Source organism: Alternaria viburni (genome assembly GCF_023758015.1).
Source record: "Alternaria viburni strain BMP 2772 chromosome Unknown scaffold_15, whole genome shotgun sequence".
Classification (NCBI taxonomy): Eukaryota; Fungi; Ascomycota; class Dothideomycetes; order Pleosporales; family Pleosporaceae; genus Alternaria; species Alternaria viburni.
Genome location: NW_026055784.1, coordinates 46,141 through 60,282, shown reverse-complemented (window position 1 = coordinate 60,282; position 14,142 = coordinate 46,141). Strand labels below are relative to the sequence as shown.

The 14,142-nt window shown below is 54.6% G+C and overlaps 5 protein-coding genes across 5 annotated transcripts; 2 read left to right on the top strand and 3 right to left on the bottom strand.

The window, feature by feature from the left end:
* Positions 1–190: 190 nt before the first annotated feature.
* On the top strand, positions 191–1,552 carry J4E79_007034 (uncharacterized protein; the record flags this gene model as incomplete). Its single annotated transcript, XM_049355902.1, has 3 exons — positions 191–278; positions 327–502; positions 557–1,552. 3 exons carry the CDS (start codon positions 191–193, stop codon positions 1,550–1,552), a joined length of 1,260 nt encoding a protein of 419 aa, XP_049209356.1.
* A 997-nt stretch (positions 1,553–2,549) lies between these two features.
* Positions 2,550–4,575, top strand: J4E79_007033 (uncharacterized protein; the record flags this gene model as incomplete). The annotated part of the gene is made up of 4 exons (XM_049355901.1): positions 2,550–2,790; positions 2,851–3,151; positions 3,272–4,412; positions 4,477–4,575. 4 exons carry the CDS (start codon positions 2,550–2,552, stop codon positions 4,573–4,575), a joined length of 1,782 nt encoding a protein of 593 aa, XP_049209355.1.
* Positions 4,576–5,123: 548 nt separating this feature from the next.
* Positions 5,124–8,247, bottom strand: KLP1 (Kinesin heavy chain; the record flags this gene model as incomplete). The annotated part of the gene is made up of 5 exons (XM_049355900.1): positions 5,124–5,394; positions 5,470–5,747; positions 5,798–7,969; positions 8,025–8,119; positions 8,184–8,247. The coding sequence occupies 5 exons, from the start codon at positions 8,245–8,247 to the stop codon at positions 5,124–5,126; spliced, it is 2,880 nt and encodes a 959-aa protein (XP_049209354.1).
* Positions 8,248–9,052: 805 nt separating this feature from the next.
* On the bottom strand, positions 9,053–9,758 carry UBC2 (Ubiquitin-conjugating enzyme E2 2; the record flags this gene model as incomplete). Its single annotated transcript, XM_049355899.1, has 4 exons — positions 9,053–9,176; positions 9,233–9,457; positions 9,575–9,639; positions 9,717–9,758. The coding sequence occupies 4 exons, from the start codon at positions 9,756–9,758 to the stop codon at positions 9,053–9,055; spliced, it is 456 nt and encodes a 151-aa protein (XP_049209353.1).
* Positions 9,759–10,426: 668 nt separating this feature from the next.
* Positions 10,427–12,383, bottom strand: J4E79_007030 (uncharacterized protein; the record flags this gene model as incomplete). The annotated part of the gene is made up of 2 exons (XM_049355898.1): positions 10,427–11,506; positions 11,574–12,383. 2 exons carry the CDS (start codon positions 12,381–12,383, stop codon positions 10,427–10,429), a joined length of 1,890 nt encoding a protein of 629 aa, XP_049209352.1.
* Between the last annotated feature and the right edge of the window lie 1,759 nt (positions 12,384–14,142).

The following is a 14,142-nucleotide window of genomic DNA, read 5'->3' as shown; positions in this document are numbered from 1 at the left end:
TCCCTCGGGACATATCGCAGCGTCCCCGCCTATCTCCATGACCTCTCCACAACAGGAAGGTGGTAAGGCGGTGTAGTCCGCTTTAATCTGCCGGGGTGAGGGTTATCATCACGTGCACACGTTCCGAACCGATCGGAACGCGCATTGGACATGGAGAAATTCACAGATTGGAGCTTGAGGCAACTCGACGATGCTCACAACGTCATGGATATGCCGCAATTGCCTGTCGCGCATTGCTCGTCCATTGATAAATCGCAGTATTCGGCTGCAGAGTAGTGGTATGTCCTGAACCTGTCCAGTTTGGCCCAGTCGCTAATATTGCATAGCTGCGACATCCGAGTCTATACCCCCAGCCCTCCTTACAAGAGCCCGCGCAATTGTTTCCGAGCACAAGGAACTGACAGAGAAGCTTTCGAATGGCTTTGACACACGTGCGGCGAAGAAGCTCGGCGAATACAGCTCGATCGTGAATGCGTTGGGTGAGTGGGATAAGGCCAACGAGGTAAGCAGGATATCGCAACCAGCAGGAGCGCTTCAGTAGCTGATATGGACTAAGTCTGTGACAGAGCTCACCTCGATGATACACGACTCCTCGACCGATCCCGAACTACGATCACTCGCTTCCGACGACCTTGGAGAAACCCGAACACAGCTCGCCAATGCTTCACAGAACCTCATCACCTCTCTGGTGCCGGTACACCCATTTGCACACCTACCATGTCTTCTGGAAATACGGCCTGGCGCAGGCGGATCAGAGGCAGCTATATTTGCGGGGGACCTCTTCCGCATGTACTCAGCCTTCTGCAACCGCAATGGCTTTCGCACAAATCTTCTCAAGTATGAGAACATAAACGGCACAACTGAAGCGGGTGTACCGCTATCAGAAGCCATCATCGAGGTGGAGAACGATGGCGCATATGGCGTCTTCCGATGCGAAGCAGGCGTGCACAGGGTGCAGCGCGTGCCCGCTACTGAGGCCAAAGGACGCACACACACGAGCGCGGCGTCCGTACACGTGCTACCTAGTGTACAAGAGAACTCTGCAGAAGAGCAGGACTTCGAAGACCCTGAAAGCGACTACTACATCGACGTGAAAGAGGTCAAACTAGAAGTCATGAGGGCAAGCGGTGCCGGTGGCCAGCACGTCAACAAGACCGAGTCAGCAGTTCGGCTAACGCATATTCCCACAAACACGGTCGTCGCGATGCAAGATTCTAGATCCCAGCACAAGAACAAAGAGAAGGCTTGGGCGCTTCTGCGCTCGCGTATTGCCCAGTCAAGACGCGAGAAACGCGAAGAGGAGATGGCCAACATGCGACGAAGCGTTATTGGCGTGGCGAAGATGGGCCGCGGTGACAAGGTGCGGACTTACAACTGGGGTCAGCAGCGGGTCACCGACCATAGGAGTGGAACTACCGTGCATGATTTAGATGATGTGATGGGTGGTGGCCAGACGCTTGAAAAGGTCATGAAGAGTGTCCGCAGCTGGCTCATGGAGCGAGATGTTGAAGCCTTGATCGCGGATGATGCTGGATCGAAGGACAAGAAGTGAGGTGCAGAGGTATGTCCGGACAGAGATGATCTTTCTCATCCGGCATCCGTATTGCACAAAATGTACGAAAATCACCTGGAGAGCAAGCCCGTGCAACTACATCGCCGGACCAGCGCTCAACAAAAAGCAGGGCCCTCCACATAGACGTATGCTGTCGGATGCATTCATGCGAACTGTCCGACCCGCACCACCGGAATCGCGAATTCAAATGGTTTCAATCGAGCTACACCCAGTACTTGTTTTCATCTTTGTTTGCAACGTGACTGCGGCAGCATTCATCAGAAGGCCCATTCTGTCTGACTGAACAGTATAGTCGTCCAATGAATACTTCGTCTGGTGGATAAAATAGGCTTGTGAACCGCATATAGGCTACTCAGAACCCCGCCGGGGTCACATTACCCTATGTACGCCATCTTTACCACAACGCAACCTGCACACCAAATCCGATCTATCCAGGCCCGCCACCAAAAACAAAAAGCTCGTAGCTGAGCCGCTCGCCAAGTCCATAGGGCCCGATTCCCACACTGCGGGGTACATGGAACCTTTTCCCGGCAAGATGCTAGCCACAAAGGCCTCTTCCTCACGATGTCGCTACAATCGAGTCAGTCTAACCATGCGCCACTTTCGATCCAAAATGGGCCCAGATCGTCACATTGCTGAAACGTTCGTCAATTCCCCGCACTCAGTAGCTGCAACTACCCCAGGTTTCGCTTATACTAGTCGCTGGAAACTGTACGAGTGGGTCGAATGTGGGCTTGGTACGCGCCTACTGGATCGCTACATGAAGTTGACTGCATCTTTGAGAGGCCAAGGTGAACTGATAGGAAGACGTTTTCAGGAATGTGGGGTGCGTTTGGTATCGGGATGTGGGAGGGATTGGAGATATAGGATAGTTATTATCCCGTTACTGGGGGTAGACAGTTGCAAGCACCTTGTCTCCTCCTTTCAAAGTCGCAGTACTGAATCAACAGAATTCTTTTACTCAGCTCGCTATATCATGGCTTCAGATACCATCCAACCCGACTACGAAAAGGAGAAGCAACAAGTCAGTCATCACATCGAACATGCAAACCCGCATCATGGTACAGACTTGTCGCTGGAATCACAGCATGACCAAACAGACCAAATCGTGGATATGAACAATGCCCACGCGCTCAAAGGAGACGACTCAGACGGCAAGGTAGAATGGAGTGTGCGCAGCATCTTCGCTGCCATCTTCCTCGCCGCCCTATACACTGGTACAACCACCCCTCCTCATCCCATCCCATCCCCAACCCGAACTAACTACCCCACCTCAGGCTCCCAAGTAATCCTCTACTTCGCCGGCGCCTCCCTCTCCTTCATCGAAGCCGATCTCAATCTCGACCGCGGCTCAGCCTGGCTGCCCACCGCCAACATCCTCGCCATCGCCGCCGTATGCCCCTATGCAGGCTACCTGCAAGACCTCTTCGGGAAACGCTACATCGCACTCTTTGGCTCCTTTTGCATCTGCCTCGGGTGTGCGTTGATGGGCAGTGGACAGAATTTCGGACAGCTGTTGGCTGGCATGGCGATTTCGGGGGCGGGGGCTGCGACGGGGGAGTTGACTGGTCTTGCTGGGTATGTTGTGTTCTTTCTTCCCTTTCGTCTGTTGTCTTCTGTTCTAGTTTCTTCATCCACTGGTTCAGTTGCCACGACCGCTAGTTATATCAATCCCTACTAACAAACACCCCACCCCAGCCTCGCAGAAGTCGTCCCCATAAAACACCGCGGCTACTCCCTCGCCCTCGTAACCGCCTTCGTCCTCCCCTTCTGCCCCTACCTCCTCTACGTAGAACTCTGGTCCCACTCCACCAGTGGGCCAGGTTGGCGCTGGGGCCCCTGGGTCGCCCTAATCTTCAACGCAATCGTCGGCATCGGCCTCGCCCTAACCTACTTCCCCCAGCGCCACACCAACAACGACCCTTCCTACTCCCGAAAAGCGATCTTGCAAAGAATAGACTATGTGGGTGGTGTACTCTCCATAACAGGCCTAACCCTCTTCCTCGTCGCCCTCCAATCAGGCGGCTACACCCACCCCTGGACCTCCGCATACGTCCTATGTACCATGCTCATCGGCCTTGTCCTAATCGCCCTCTGGGTCCTCTGGGAATCAAAATACGCAGCACACCCCATGGTCCCCTCTGCCCTATTCTCTGGGCAAAGGATAGTGGGGCTGGCGTATGTCGTTGCGTTTAGCGCCGGAATGAATTTCTTCAGCATACTTAACTTCTTTCCCGTTACGTTCAGTAGTGTTTACACACCCGATCCTGTGTCTATTGGACTGAGGGGCTTGGGACCCGCGCTTACGACGGCGGTGGGGGCAATCTTTTTTAATGCGGCACTGAGTGCGTTTCCGGGGCATACGAGGGAGGTGTTGCTGCTGGCTGTGGGGATTATGACAAGTTTTGCTGGGGCGCTGGCGGTTATGACGCCAGACAACGAACGCCTCGTTCTTTTTCTAGGATCCATGGCTGGCTTCGGTGTAGGCGGCGTTCTTGTCCCCGCTGCGACGGTTGCGATGCTCGTTTGTCCGGATGCGCTTATCACGACGGCTGCGGCGTTGTCGCTGTCGATTCGCACGGTTGGCGGCAGTATCGGGTATTCTATTTACTACAACATTTTTGCTGGGAAACTGACGAACAATCTACCCAAGTACACGGCAATGTATGCGGTGCAAGCTGGGTTGCCGCTGGAGAGTGTGGAGGCTTTCGTGGGCTTGTTTCTTACGGAGCCGGAGAAGTTGGCGGAGGCGGGTATTCCGGGTGTTACGCCGCAGGTTATTGAGAGTGCGACGATTGGGACGAGGTGGGCGTATAGTGAGAGTTTGAAGTATGTTTGGGTAAGTTGGACTTCTTCCCGCTGACTGCTAAGATACCACAGAGCTAACGTTGATGGGCATCTAGTTTACGAGTATCGCCTTCGGCAGCATAGCAATAATCTGCACGCTCCTCCTCCCCAGCACAAGGAAGTACCAGACGAACCGGGTGGCAGTACGGATCTGAGATATCGTCATGTGTCTACTTTCAGAATACTTTGGTCCACCTACGGATCCTTTCCTTCATGGTTAGCTCCATTTACAGCACAATACAATCGAACTACACATACACACACACACACACAGATCAAGACTTTGCACCACTGAATCATCACATCATACAACGACAGAGCACGGAACGAATGGGCGTAGACAAACATCCTCATGCAAGGTATTCAAAGATAATGAATCTATGGTATAAAGTGGGTTTCTACTCCAACAGTAGTACGCAAAGCAAGCGATAGAGAAAAGCCAAAACGTGACACCCACCCATTCCTAGAGAACCAAGTTTGGTTGCGCATTTGCATGATTCTGTTCGGCATGCATCTTGTCTCATCTCATTCCATCCATCCATCCCTTTCCTCATTGATCGTGCCATGCACACTTACCGTCCTCCACAAAGCGCGACGCCCAAAACACCCTTATACCATCCCATCCATTCAATGATACCCACCCAAATCCATCTCGTACTCATACTCCACCCTCTCCACCCTTTCCTCACCACTCCCACCCCCACTACCGCTGATTAAAGAACCAGCTCGTCCGCTTCCCCTTATTCGCATCCCCTCCATCACCGTCCTGCTTCTGCAGATTGCCAATGACAGGGAGGACAGGGCCGTCCGCGACGGGCCCACCACCGCCGCCACGAAGCGGTTTGGCGATGCGGGACCCGACGCCGCCGAAGCCAGCGTAACTTGCGCCGCCAGCGGGGGAACCGAGACCGCGGGTGGAGCCTGCTTTGGCCGACTCGAGGCGCTCTTTGACGGCTGTGAGTTGGGCTTCGAAGCTGGCAAGGAAGAATAGTAGTTAGTATGCTGAGTGGTTTGTGAGGAGGAGGAGGAGGGAGGGGAAAAGTACTTACCGGTGATTCGCAGCTGTGAGCTTCTCCTGGGAGTCTTGCAACAAGCTTTCTAGCGACTGTATCCGCTCATTGCGGGCCATGAGTTTGCGCTCGGCGATGGCGACTTCCTTCTTCAGGGAGCTGTTTTGCTCGACGAGCTGGCGCTGGACGACGGTGAGTTGCTCGAGGTTGCGCTCGAGGAACATCATCTTCTTCTGCTGAGCGCGGTTGTTGGAGGTACGGAGCACGTTGTTATACTGCTCGCGTGTCTCGTCTAGCGAAATCTCAAGCTCGACAACCTGTGGCTTATTAGCAATGCGTCTTCGTTTGAGAAGCTCAGTCTGCTCACTCTTTCACAGCGGTTCTGGAGATCGCGCATGAGGCTCTTCTTCATGTTGTCAAACTCGGCAATCTGCTGTTGCACAGTCTTGCCGTTGATGCCGTTTGCGACACCGTTGGCAATGGCGCCACTCTTAATGCGCTGTTGCAGGCTTTCGTTCTCGGCCTTGAGCTTCTGGTTCTCTTCCAGCATACGTGCAGTGTCTTGTTTGAGACTTTCGACAAGTTCGAGGTTGCCTTCTTGTCGGGCAGAGTAGGCGTCGGCAAGGCGTGCCTTGAGCTCCTCCTTGTCTTGCTCTGAAAGGTTGCCTTCGAGGAGTTCCTCATACTGCGTCTGCAAGGTCTCGCAGCGTGCCTCCAGTGCTTCGCGGCGCTTGGCATATGTGTTGTCCTCCTCACTGCGGGCAGTAAGGGAGAGCTCGGCCTGTCGTACAATGCCCTGTGTTTCGACAATCTTCTCCCGCAGGCCCTTGATCGCATCCGGAGCAATCGCCTCGCCAGCCGCGCTCATGTCGTGGAGCTGGTCTAGCTCCTCAATGATCTTCCGTATCGTGCGTTCGTTGTCACTGAACACCTCGCCGCCGAGATCGAAGCCGGCCATCATTTGTGCCATTGCCTCGGCCTTCTTCCTCTTCTTCTCGTCCATAGCGGCGGAAGTCTCCTTGGCGTTCATTTTTGCGTCCAGGAGCTGTTGCTTGACGTCGTCCAGCTCGGTGGTCAGCTCCGAGTTGGCTTCCTTCAGTCCGTCCATGGTGATTTGCGCCTCCTTGCTCTCAAACTGGATCTTCTCAACCTGCATGCGCATTTCGTTGAGCTCCATGGTGATTCGCTCATTATCCTTGTTCGTCTTCGCGTCTCGGTCTTTGTAGTATTGGAGCTCCTCTTTGGCAGACTTGAGTTGGTCCTCAGCCTTGGCAAGCTGCGATTCCTTTTCGGCAACCTGGTCCTGGAGTTCGTTCTCTCTTCGCAGAAAGTCGTCCTTCTCGTCCTTATCTAGTGGTATGCTCGGTGTACCTGCGCGTTCCAGGTCCATTCGCGAATCAGGTCGTGGCGTTTCCGAGTTTCTCACACCTTCCAGTCTCGATGGCGTTCCTGGACGGGGTGTTGTCGCTGGCTTCCTTCCGGAAGACGGACTTGTCTCTAGAGGCGGAATCCATTTCTCCTTGGGGACGGCTTCACCTCCACGCCAAAGCGAGACTTCGCCCTCAAGCGAACCGATATATGTCTCGTATGACGTGACTTGTCCTTGTACCTTCTTGAGCATGGCTTTGAGCTCAGCCGGACTGAGTTCGGCGTTGACCTTGGCCTTGTTCTTGATAGTCTTTGCGCGCATACCGAATCGAAGTGTGCCCAGCGTTTCGGCATCGTTGTAACTACTTGGCGAACAGTTGATGATTAGGGTCGTCCGGGAGTTACCACCGAGCGATTCTTGGAGAATACGTGTGAGCTTCGAGTCTCGGTAGGGGATATGTTGCGTCTTGCTGTCGGTCAAGCAGTTGATGACCATGCCCAAGGCACTCAAACTCTTGTTGATCTTCTTTGCTTCCTCCAGCGTCTGTCCACTCGCTCCGGTCTTGCCAACCTTCTCAGAACCAGCCAAATCGACCAAGAAGAGCTGTCCGCTTTTCAATGATCCGGTCTCGACGTTCTTCTGGTTCACCGTTACGACAAAGATGGAATGCGATCGCGAGGATTCGGCGTTCATGTTGGTAGCTGACACCGCTCGTGCAGATCCACCTCTTCGGAGGACCTCGTAGACTTCTTCCTCGCTCGAAACGTATACTTCCAGCAGACCCTTGACGTAGACTCCCCTGTTCTTCTCTTCGTGCACCGGCAGATTGTCGTTTTGGGGAACCAAAAGATCGCGGATGCGCTCCATGTAAATCTCCATGTAACTGACGCGGACGGTGTATTCAATGTTGCTCGGCGATGCCAGAATGCTTGCGAAGATTTGCTGGATGATACGCGGGATGACTCCCTTGCCGACCTCGTCGTCCATATCGCTACCCATCATGGTGTACGACTTCCCGGCTCCTGTCTGCCCGTAGGCGAAGACTGTTCCGTTGTATCCATTCAAGATATCGTCGACGGTGGGGCGGATGGAGTAGTCGAAGACGTCGGCCTGGCGGGAGTTCATGTCGAAAACGCGATCGAAGGTAAAGGCCCCGGAGGCCTCTTTCGACTAACACACAGCATTAGTGGCTCAGTTTTGCATCCCTCGAGCTGGCATGCCGTACCTGGATCGTACATGTGTCGTCGGATTTGAATTCGACTATGGGCTCTCCGCCGCTGGCTATCTCGACCTTGTTCTGCGGGCGGAACCGCGCCACCACTGCAGTCGTATCGTCAGTAACCCGTATGCCATGCGTCTCTGTGTCCCGTGTATGGCGGCGCACCTTTGATAGTATTGGAGCCCCTGTCGCCCGTTTTGTTAGCCATGCCGCCCCTCTTCGCCGCCATGTTTGAGCTACTCACGACATGATTGCTGCTGTTCAGGCGGTGCGGCCCAGAGGCCTCGCTCTGTTTGCTTCGCTCGCGCTTCGGGGCAGGTGTTGCTGCAGGCCCGCGGGGAGGTCCTGTTGTGGCACCGTCACGTCTCGCTGTGTCTCGGCGCGTGGGAGGTGGGTAATTACAGGCCCCGCTATGACTATGGTTAAGGGGAACTGCTGAAACGGCCACGGATCCGTCTGGGGGCTCGCCGGGGACTCCTTCGCTGCTCGCGCCAGAGGAAAGTGAGGGGACAACAGCACGGGGGCGCGCGCGGTGAGGGAGACGAGCGATGTTGATGCCGGCCGATTGTCGAGGTGCGGGCTGGGGCTTGTGTTGATACGCCCAGGGTCTGCATGCCCATAGCGCGCCTTCCTCCTCCCCGCCGCCAACGGCCGTGACGCAACCTGCCTGGTCAAAGCATGCTCTGCGCATCTTCCTTTATGGCGACCTCTTTGTCCCGCCTACTTGCATTGCTTCATGGCATTGTAGCAGTTGCAGCAAGATACCGCTACATTGTGCCCAAGACAACTAACCAGGATCCCTGCATTAGTGGAGCGACAAAGACAATCACGCTTCTCTACATGATCAGCGATGCCAACGAAAACGGACGTATATTGGCTACGCCACGAACATAGAACCATAGTGAACCAAACTCCACGCCGCAGAGCCTCAAACAAAACGCCCCTGGCTGCCAGTAACAAACATGACCTTGTCCCTGTCCCTTGTAACTCCATCCCATGCCGTCGTGTCGTGATATTCGTACCCCAGTCGCCCCTCAGTCCTCCCAGCTCTTCTCCACCGTCTCGCGCACGCGCTTGGTGTACTCCTTGCGGTTCTCTTTGTACAGGTTCGATGCTTCGACATTGGCGGGAGACGAGGTATTCGGGTCGTTCAACAGACTGGACCCTGTTAGCATGTGTCGCGCTGTAGCCCATCTAGCTCTACTCTGACGTACCTCTGAATACTGGTCAGGATGGCTGCCACGTCGTACGTGGGCGACCACCGGTTTTGCAGAATGTCCAGACACAGCTCGCCGGTCCCGTATACGTTGGGATGGAACATCTGGCTAATAAACTTGACGCCCGGCGGCTTGTTTGGGTATGCCTCCTCGAAATGCATTATAAGACGGAAGGTCCCATCTTCGAACGGTGTGTCTGCTGGGCCGATAATAACTGCGTTCCTGTCCATGTGTCAGCAGTCAAGCTCAGACATGCGTTATTGCCGCTGCTGTGTCTCCGAAAGTCGAGAGTGACTGCGAGGCTCGGTGTCGCGTGCGGGGGAATGCGGTGAGCCGTACCAGGTCATGACATTATCCGCAACTGGAGACGCAGAGACGCCGGCAGGAGGATCAGTTTGCATGCGCTGTCTTTGTCAGTACGGTGTTCTCTGTTCAAATGCGCAAACATCCAGAGCTTGCCGGTGCTGCTCTAGTGGCGTACCTTGAAGTCGCGCATCAAACGGCGGCGGGCTGCAGTAGACATGGTTGTGCGTAGATGTTGGACGGAGCTCGAGGTAGTTGAAGCGGAGTGGGAGGTTGAGGTAGAACAGACACGGTGGATATAGCTACAATCAAGGTTGGTGGTACTGAGTCGCAGACGTAACTGGCACCTTCCGCTGTCGGTCGTTCGGCTTGTGGAGGCAAACGCCACCTCACGTGTAGCTTGAAACTTGGCTTATCGCAGTCCCCCAATCGTGGTACTCACCATTACACCCCTCCTTGTCCCCGCCGCTTTGCACCAGAGTCACACAGCTTCACCGCACCACCCTCCATTCTTTCACACATGATCAACGCCGACGTCAATTCATACTGCACCGAGGTTACGTTTTCAGTTTTATTGTTGTACTGTGCTATAGACAGCCAGCTCACCCGCCGTCGACCATGTATCGCCTGTTCAAGATCATCATCGCTATAACGCCCGTCCCTCATATGCCCCAAAACGCCGTAAATGCAACTCATTCTGACCATGCTGTTTGCAGAACGCTTGACAATACACACCGTGCGTCGTAAAGTCATACGCCATGAGTCGCTAATAAAACTGGACATTAACAGCATCGCTAGAAACAGACTGGAAACATGGAATCTCGGCATCCGTAATAACACAAATTTGTCGAAAGGGAAAAAGGTCGTGGGTACTTGGGAAACGTGCCCTCACTGGCCAGCTGCTCCAGCAAGACCATGGTGGGATGCCTGAGCTGACTTCTCACGGCCCAAGTAGTCCACGATGGGGAAGCGGGCTCGACGCTCGAGCTCATCCAGAGGAATGTGCGAGCGGATGAAGCGGTTCTGGTCGTTAGCCGGCGGCTGGTAGTCCCAAGACTCCTTGCGACCAATCTTCAGTGCACTGCAAGCAACCTGGCGCATGCGCTGGCTTCGGACGACGTCGTTGTGGATGGTCTTGAAGTCCCACTTCTCGCGCGCCTCCGCCTCGAACTTGGCGAGCATCTTCTGGTTGTGAGGCTCTGGGGAAGTGGCAAGATCATGCAGCTCCTGCGGGTCCTCAACCAGGTTGTAGAGTTGCGGTCCGTCGGCAAGGGAGTAGGTGAACTTCCACTCATGACGACGGATCATGTAGGTGGGAGTAACGGTGCCTTCGCCCATGTACTCGCCGAACACCTCGTCCTTGCCTGGCTTGTCTGAGACAAGGTACTCGTGAAGGCTGACACCGTCTAGTGGCAGACGATCATCGACTTGTCCTCCAGCGAGGTCGACGAACGTGGGCAAGAGATCCATGGTGGACACGGACTCCTTGACCTTCTTGGGCGCGATATTGGGCCCGTTGATAATCATCGGTACTCGCGCGCTGTTCTCATACCAGCTCATCTTGTACCACAGGCTCCTCTCGCCAAGCATGTCGCCGTGGTCTCCAGAAAAGACGATAATAGTGTCCTTGTCCAGCCTGCAGTTCTTGAGGAGACGGACGAGCTTGCCAACCTGGTCGTCGACGAAGCTGCAAGCAGCGAAGTAGGCACGGCGCGCGCGGATCTTGGCCTCGTCTGGAACGGGGTTGTCCCACAGGTCGATGGTCTTGAGCAGGCGCTGAGAGTGAGAGTCCTGGTTCTCTTGGGCGATCTCAACCTTGGGCAGGGGAATGTCGACGCCCTCGTATCGGTCCCAGTACTCTTGGATCATGGTGTAGGGGTCGTGTGGGTGGGTCAAAGAGATGGTCAAGGCGAATGGCCGACGGCTCTCGGGGTCAGACCGAACGTAGTCGTAGAGGTACTGTTGAGCCTGAAGGTATGTGTTAGAAGACTTCCTTATACCGCTGGAGTATATTGAACTACTGAGATATCCTTACCTTGTGCATGACATCTTCGTCATAGTCGAGTTGGTTGGATCGCACACATGGTCCGGCTTGCATGACCGAGGCCATGTTGTGGTACCACTCTTGACGCTCCTCTGGCTTGTCCCAGTTGACGGACCATCCCAGGTCGCCAGGGTAGATGTCGGAAGTAAGTCGGTGCTCGAAGCCATGGAGCTGGTCCGGGCCGATGAAGTGCATCTTTCCTGCGAGCGCAGTCTCGTATCCTTCGCGGCGGAGGTAGTGGGCGTACGTCGGGATCTCTGGGCTCAGGATCGAGGCGTTGTCGTATCCTCCGATCTTGGATGGCAACTGACCGCTGCACATGGTGAACCTAGATGGTGCACACAAAGGTGAGTTGCAGTAAGCGCTCGCGAAGTTGACGCCGGTCCTAGCAAGCTCATCAAGATGAGGTGTCTTGATAACTGACTCTGGGTCATTGAACTTTAGCATGGGTGCGGCCATCTGATCGGCCATAATGTACAAGATGTTGGGACGCTTTCCGTCTCCCGAAGTGCGAGCCTGAGTCGCATAGCTGTCCGATTGTTGACGAAGAGTCTGAGCAGTAATGAAATCGCTTCCGCCTTGCTGAGCATCTGAGAACCCGTTGCCGGAGAAGCCATCGCTACCGTTGACATGGCCGTTACCATTACCGTTCATGGCTGTAGAAGAGAATGAAAAGTCGCCGCCAACGGGAGCCTGGGCCTCCTTGAGTGAGACACCGCCGTCCTGGCTGAAGGCTTGCTTGCTGGTGTGGACATAGGATGAGGGCGGCGACTCTGGGTCTAGCAAGAGACTGGGTGCCATACTGTAGTGGCAGTGGTTGTGGTTGTAGACTTGAGGCTTCGATGATATTGTAGGAAGAAGCAATTAATTTCTGAATGTGGGTGAAGGCAGGAAACTTGGTGGCCGAACTCTGGTTGAGATGAGGGCAGCGGGACCTTTATAGATAGGGAAGATAAGAAGCGCGACGCCCCGGAAGTCGCGTCGGCCGCACGGTGTATGTGGGGAAGTGCGACCCTGACGCGCCTTACAAAAGGTTGGGTCGTGACCTCCAGCGGTCACGCAATCCTACGCAATCCACGCTTCGAGTGACCAATCCCGCCCGAACTAGTCCCTTTTGGGCGATGGCGAAATCCCACCTCTACGAGCATACCGCCGGGTCTGACTTCAAAAGGCCCGACCAGCCGCAGTTCGATGTTCGATGCTGGAGGGATCATCATGTAGTGTTTCCTCGAGCACGCGATCTTACCTCACGTCTTGGCTGGGGTATTCACCATCTAGCGAGCAGGGTTACATTAATCTAGAACAATATGATGTATCTTGTAATTCATAGTGATTGTTGCAAATCTCTGACATGAAATTCTTTCAGTAATTTCGTCGTCGCCTCGCCATTTCTGCGTAACATGCAAGTTGTGTGCGCGGCCAGACTCTGGTAGCGCTCAGTCATCCTCCCGCCTTCCGCTGCAGGATTCAAGATTGCCACGCTGCATCACCCATAGGTAGCAAATCTGGCCAGACCAGTTCCTTTGCAATCATATCCGCACAGCCATGCAACAGAATACAGCATGTCTGTCAGTCGCTAGCGCATGTATTGCCAGTGTGATCGATCCCTTTCGAGGAGCAGCGACCACGGACGTCGAGATTGACAACGCCATGCATATGGTCCATATGCAGGGTAGTCGATCAAGTCGGGACTACGTAACAGCCAAGCATGCAAGCATGTACATCCGCTAGAATTTGAGCACATGAGGAATTGATGGAGTTTGGGTAGGAGTCGTGGAGGACTTGGCACGTCGCTTGGCACCGCAAACCTTACCTGCGTAGTGTGCAACTTTAGTTGCTCATCTTCTACCTACTGACTGAACATCATCTTGACAATTCTCAACCAATACTGCATGCGATGGCTCAACTGCATGCTGCGCGTCCCCTTGCCACCGTTATCGCGAGCGCCACTCGGTCAACTCCTCGCGACCTCGCGACTCCTCGGGACGTCGCTCCTACGTGAACGTGCATGGTACGCGAGCATTGAAGTTGTCCAGGCTCCACCGGTATACACTTTCGTGTTCATATCATCTAGCGACCGGTGCGAGGCGGAGTGTCCGCATGTTCCTCCAGATCCCACCGTCATTGGTCTGCTGCGTGCGCCTAGCCCGAACGAGAGATGTCTCGTTGCATTGGCGAATCAACACTATTTGATGCCAAGTGGCTGCAGGCTACTGATAGCGCGCTGCAGTCTCCAACGACACATGCATGCGGCTCTCCGAAGGCTCGCTGGCACTAGAGTCTTCGCAGGATTCACCGGACAGGCACGTGAACATGATTGTTTTGTCGGCTCGATCCGTTTGTGGTCTGACTCCTTCAAAGTCTCCCCGACCTGCACGCAGATTGATGTGTTGGCATCGATGCGCCGAGAAACTACTGTAATTGGACGTCGTATCAGTTCGGCCAGACTTGAGCTGCCTCGTGGTACAGTCGTCGTTCGGTTAGAGAACTGCAGGGGCAAGGGGCCTTCGGAGCTTATCCATCGTGTCCACAACTCCAGATGCAGTTATCCCCACGCGAT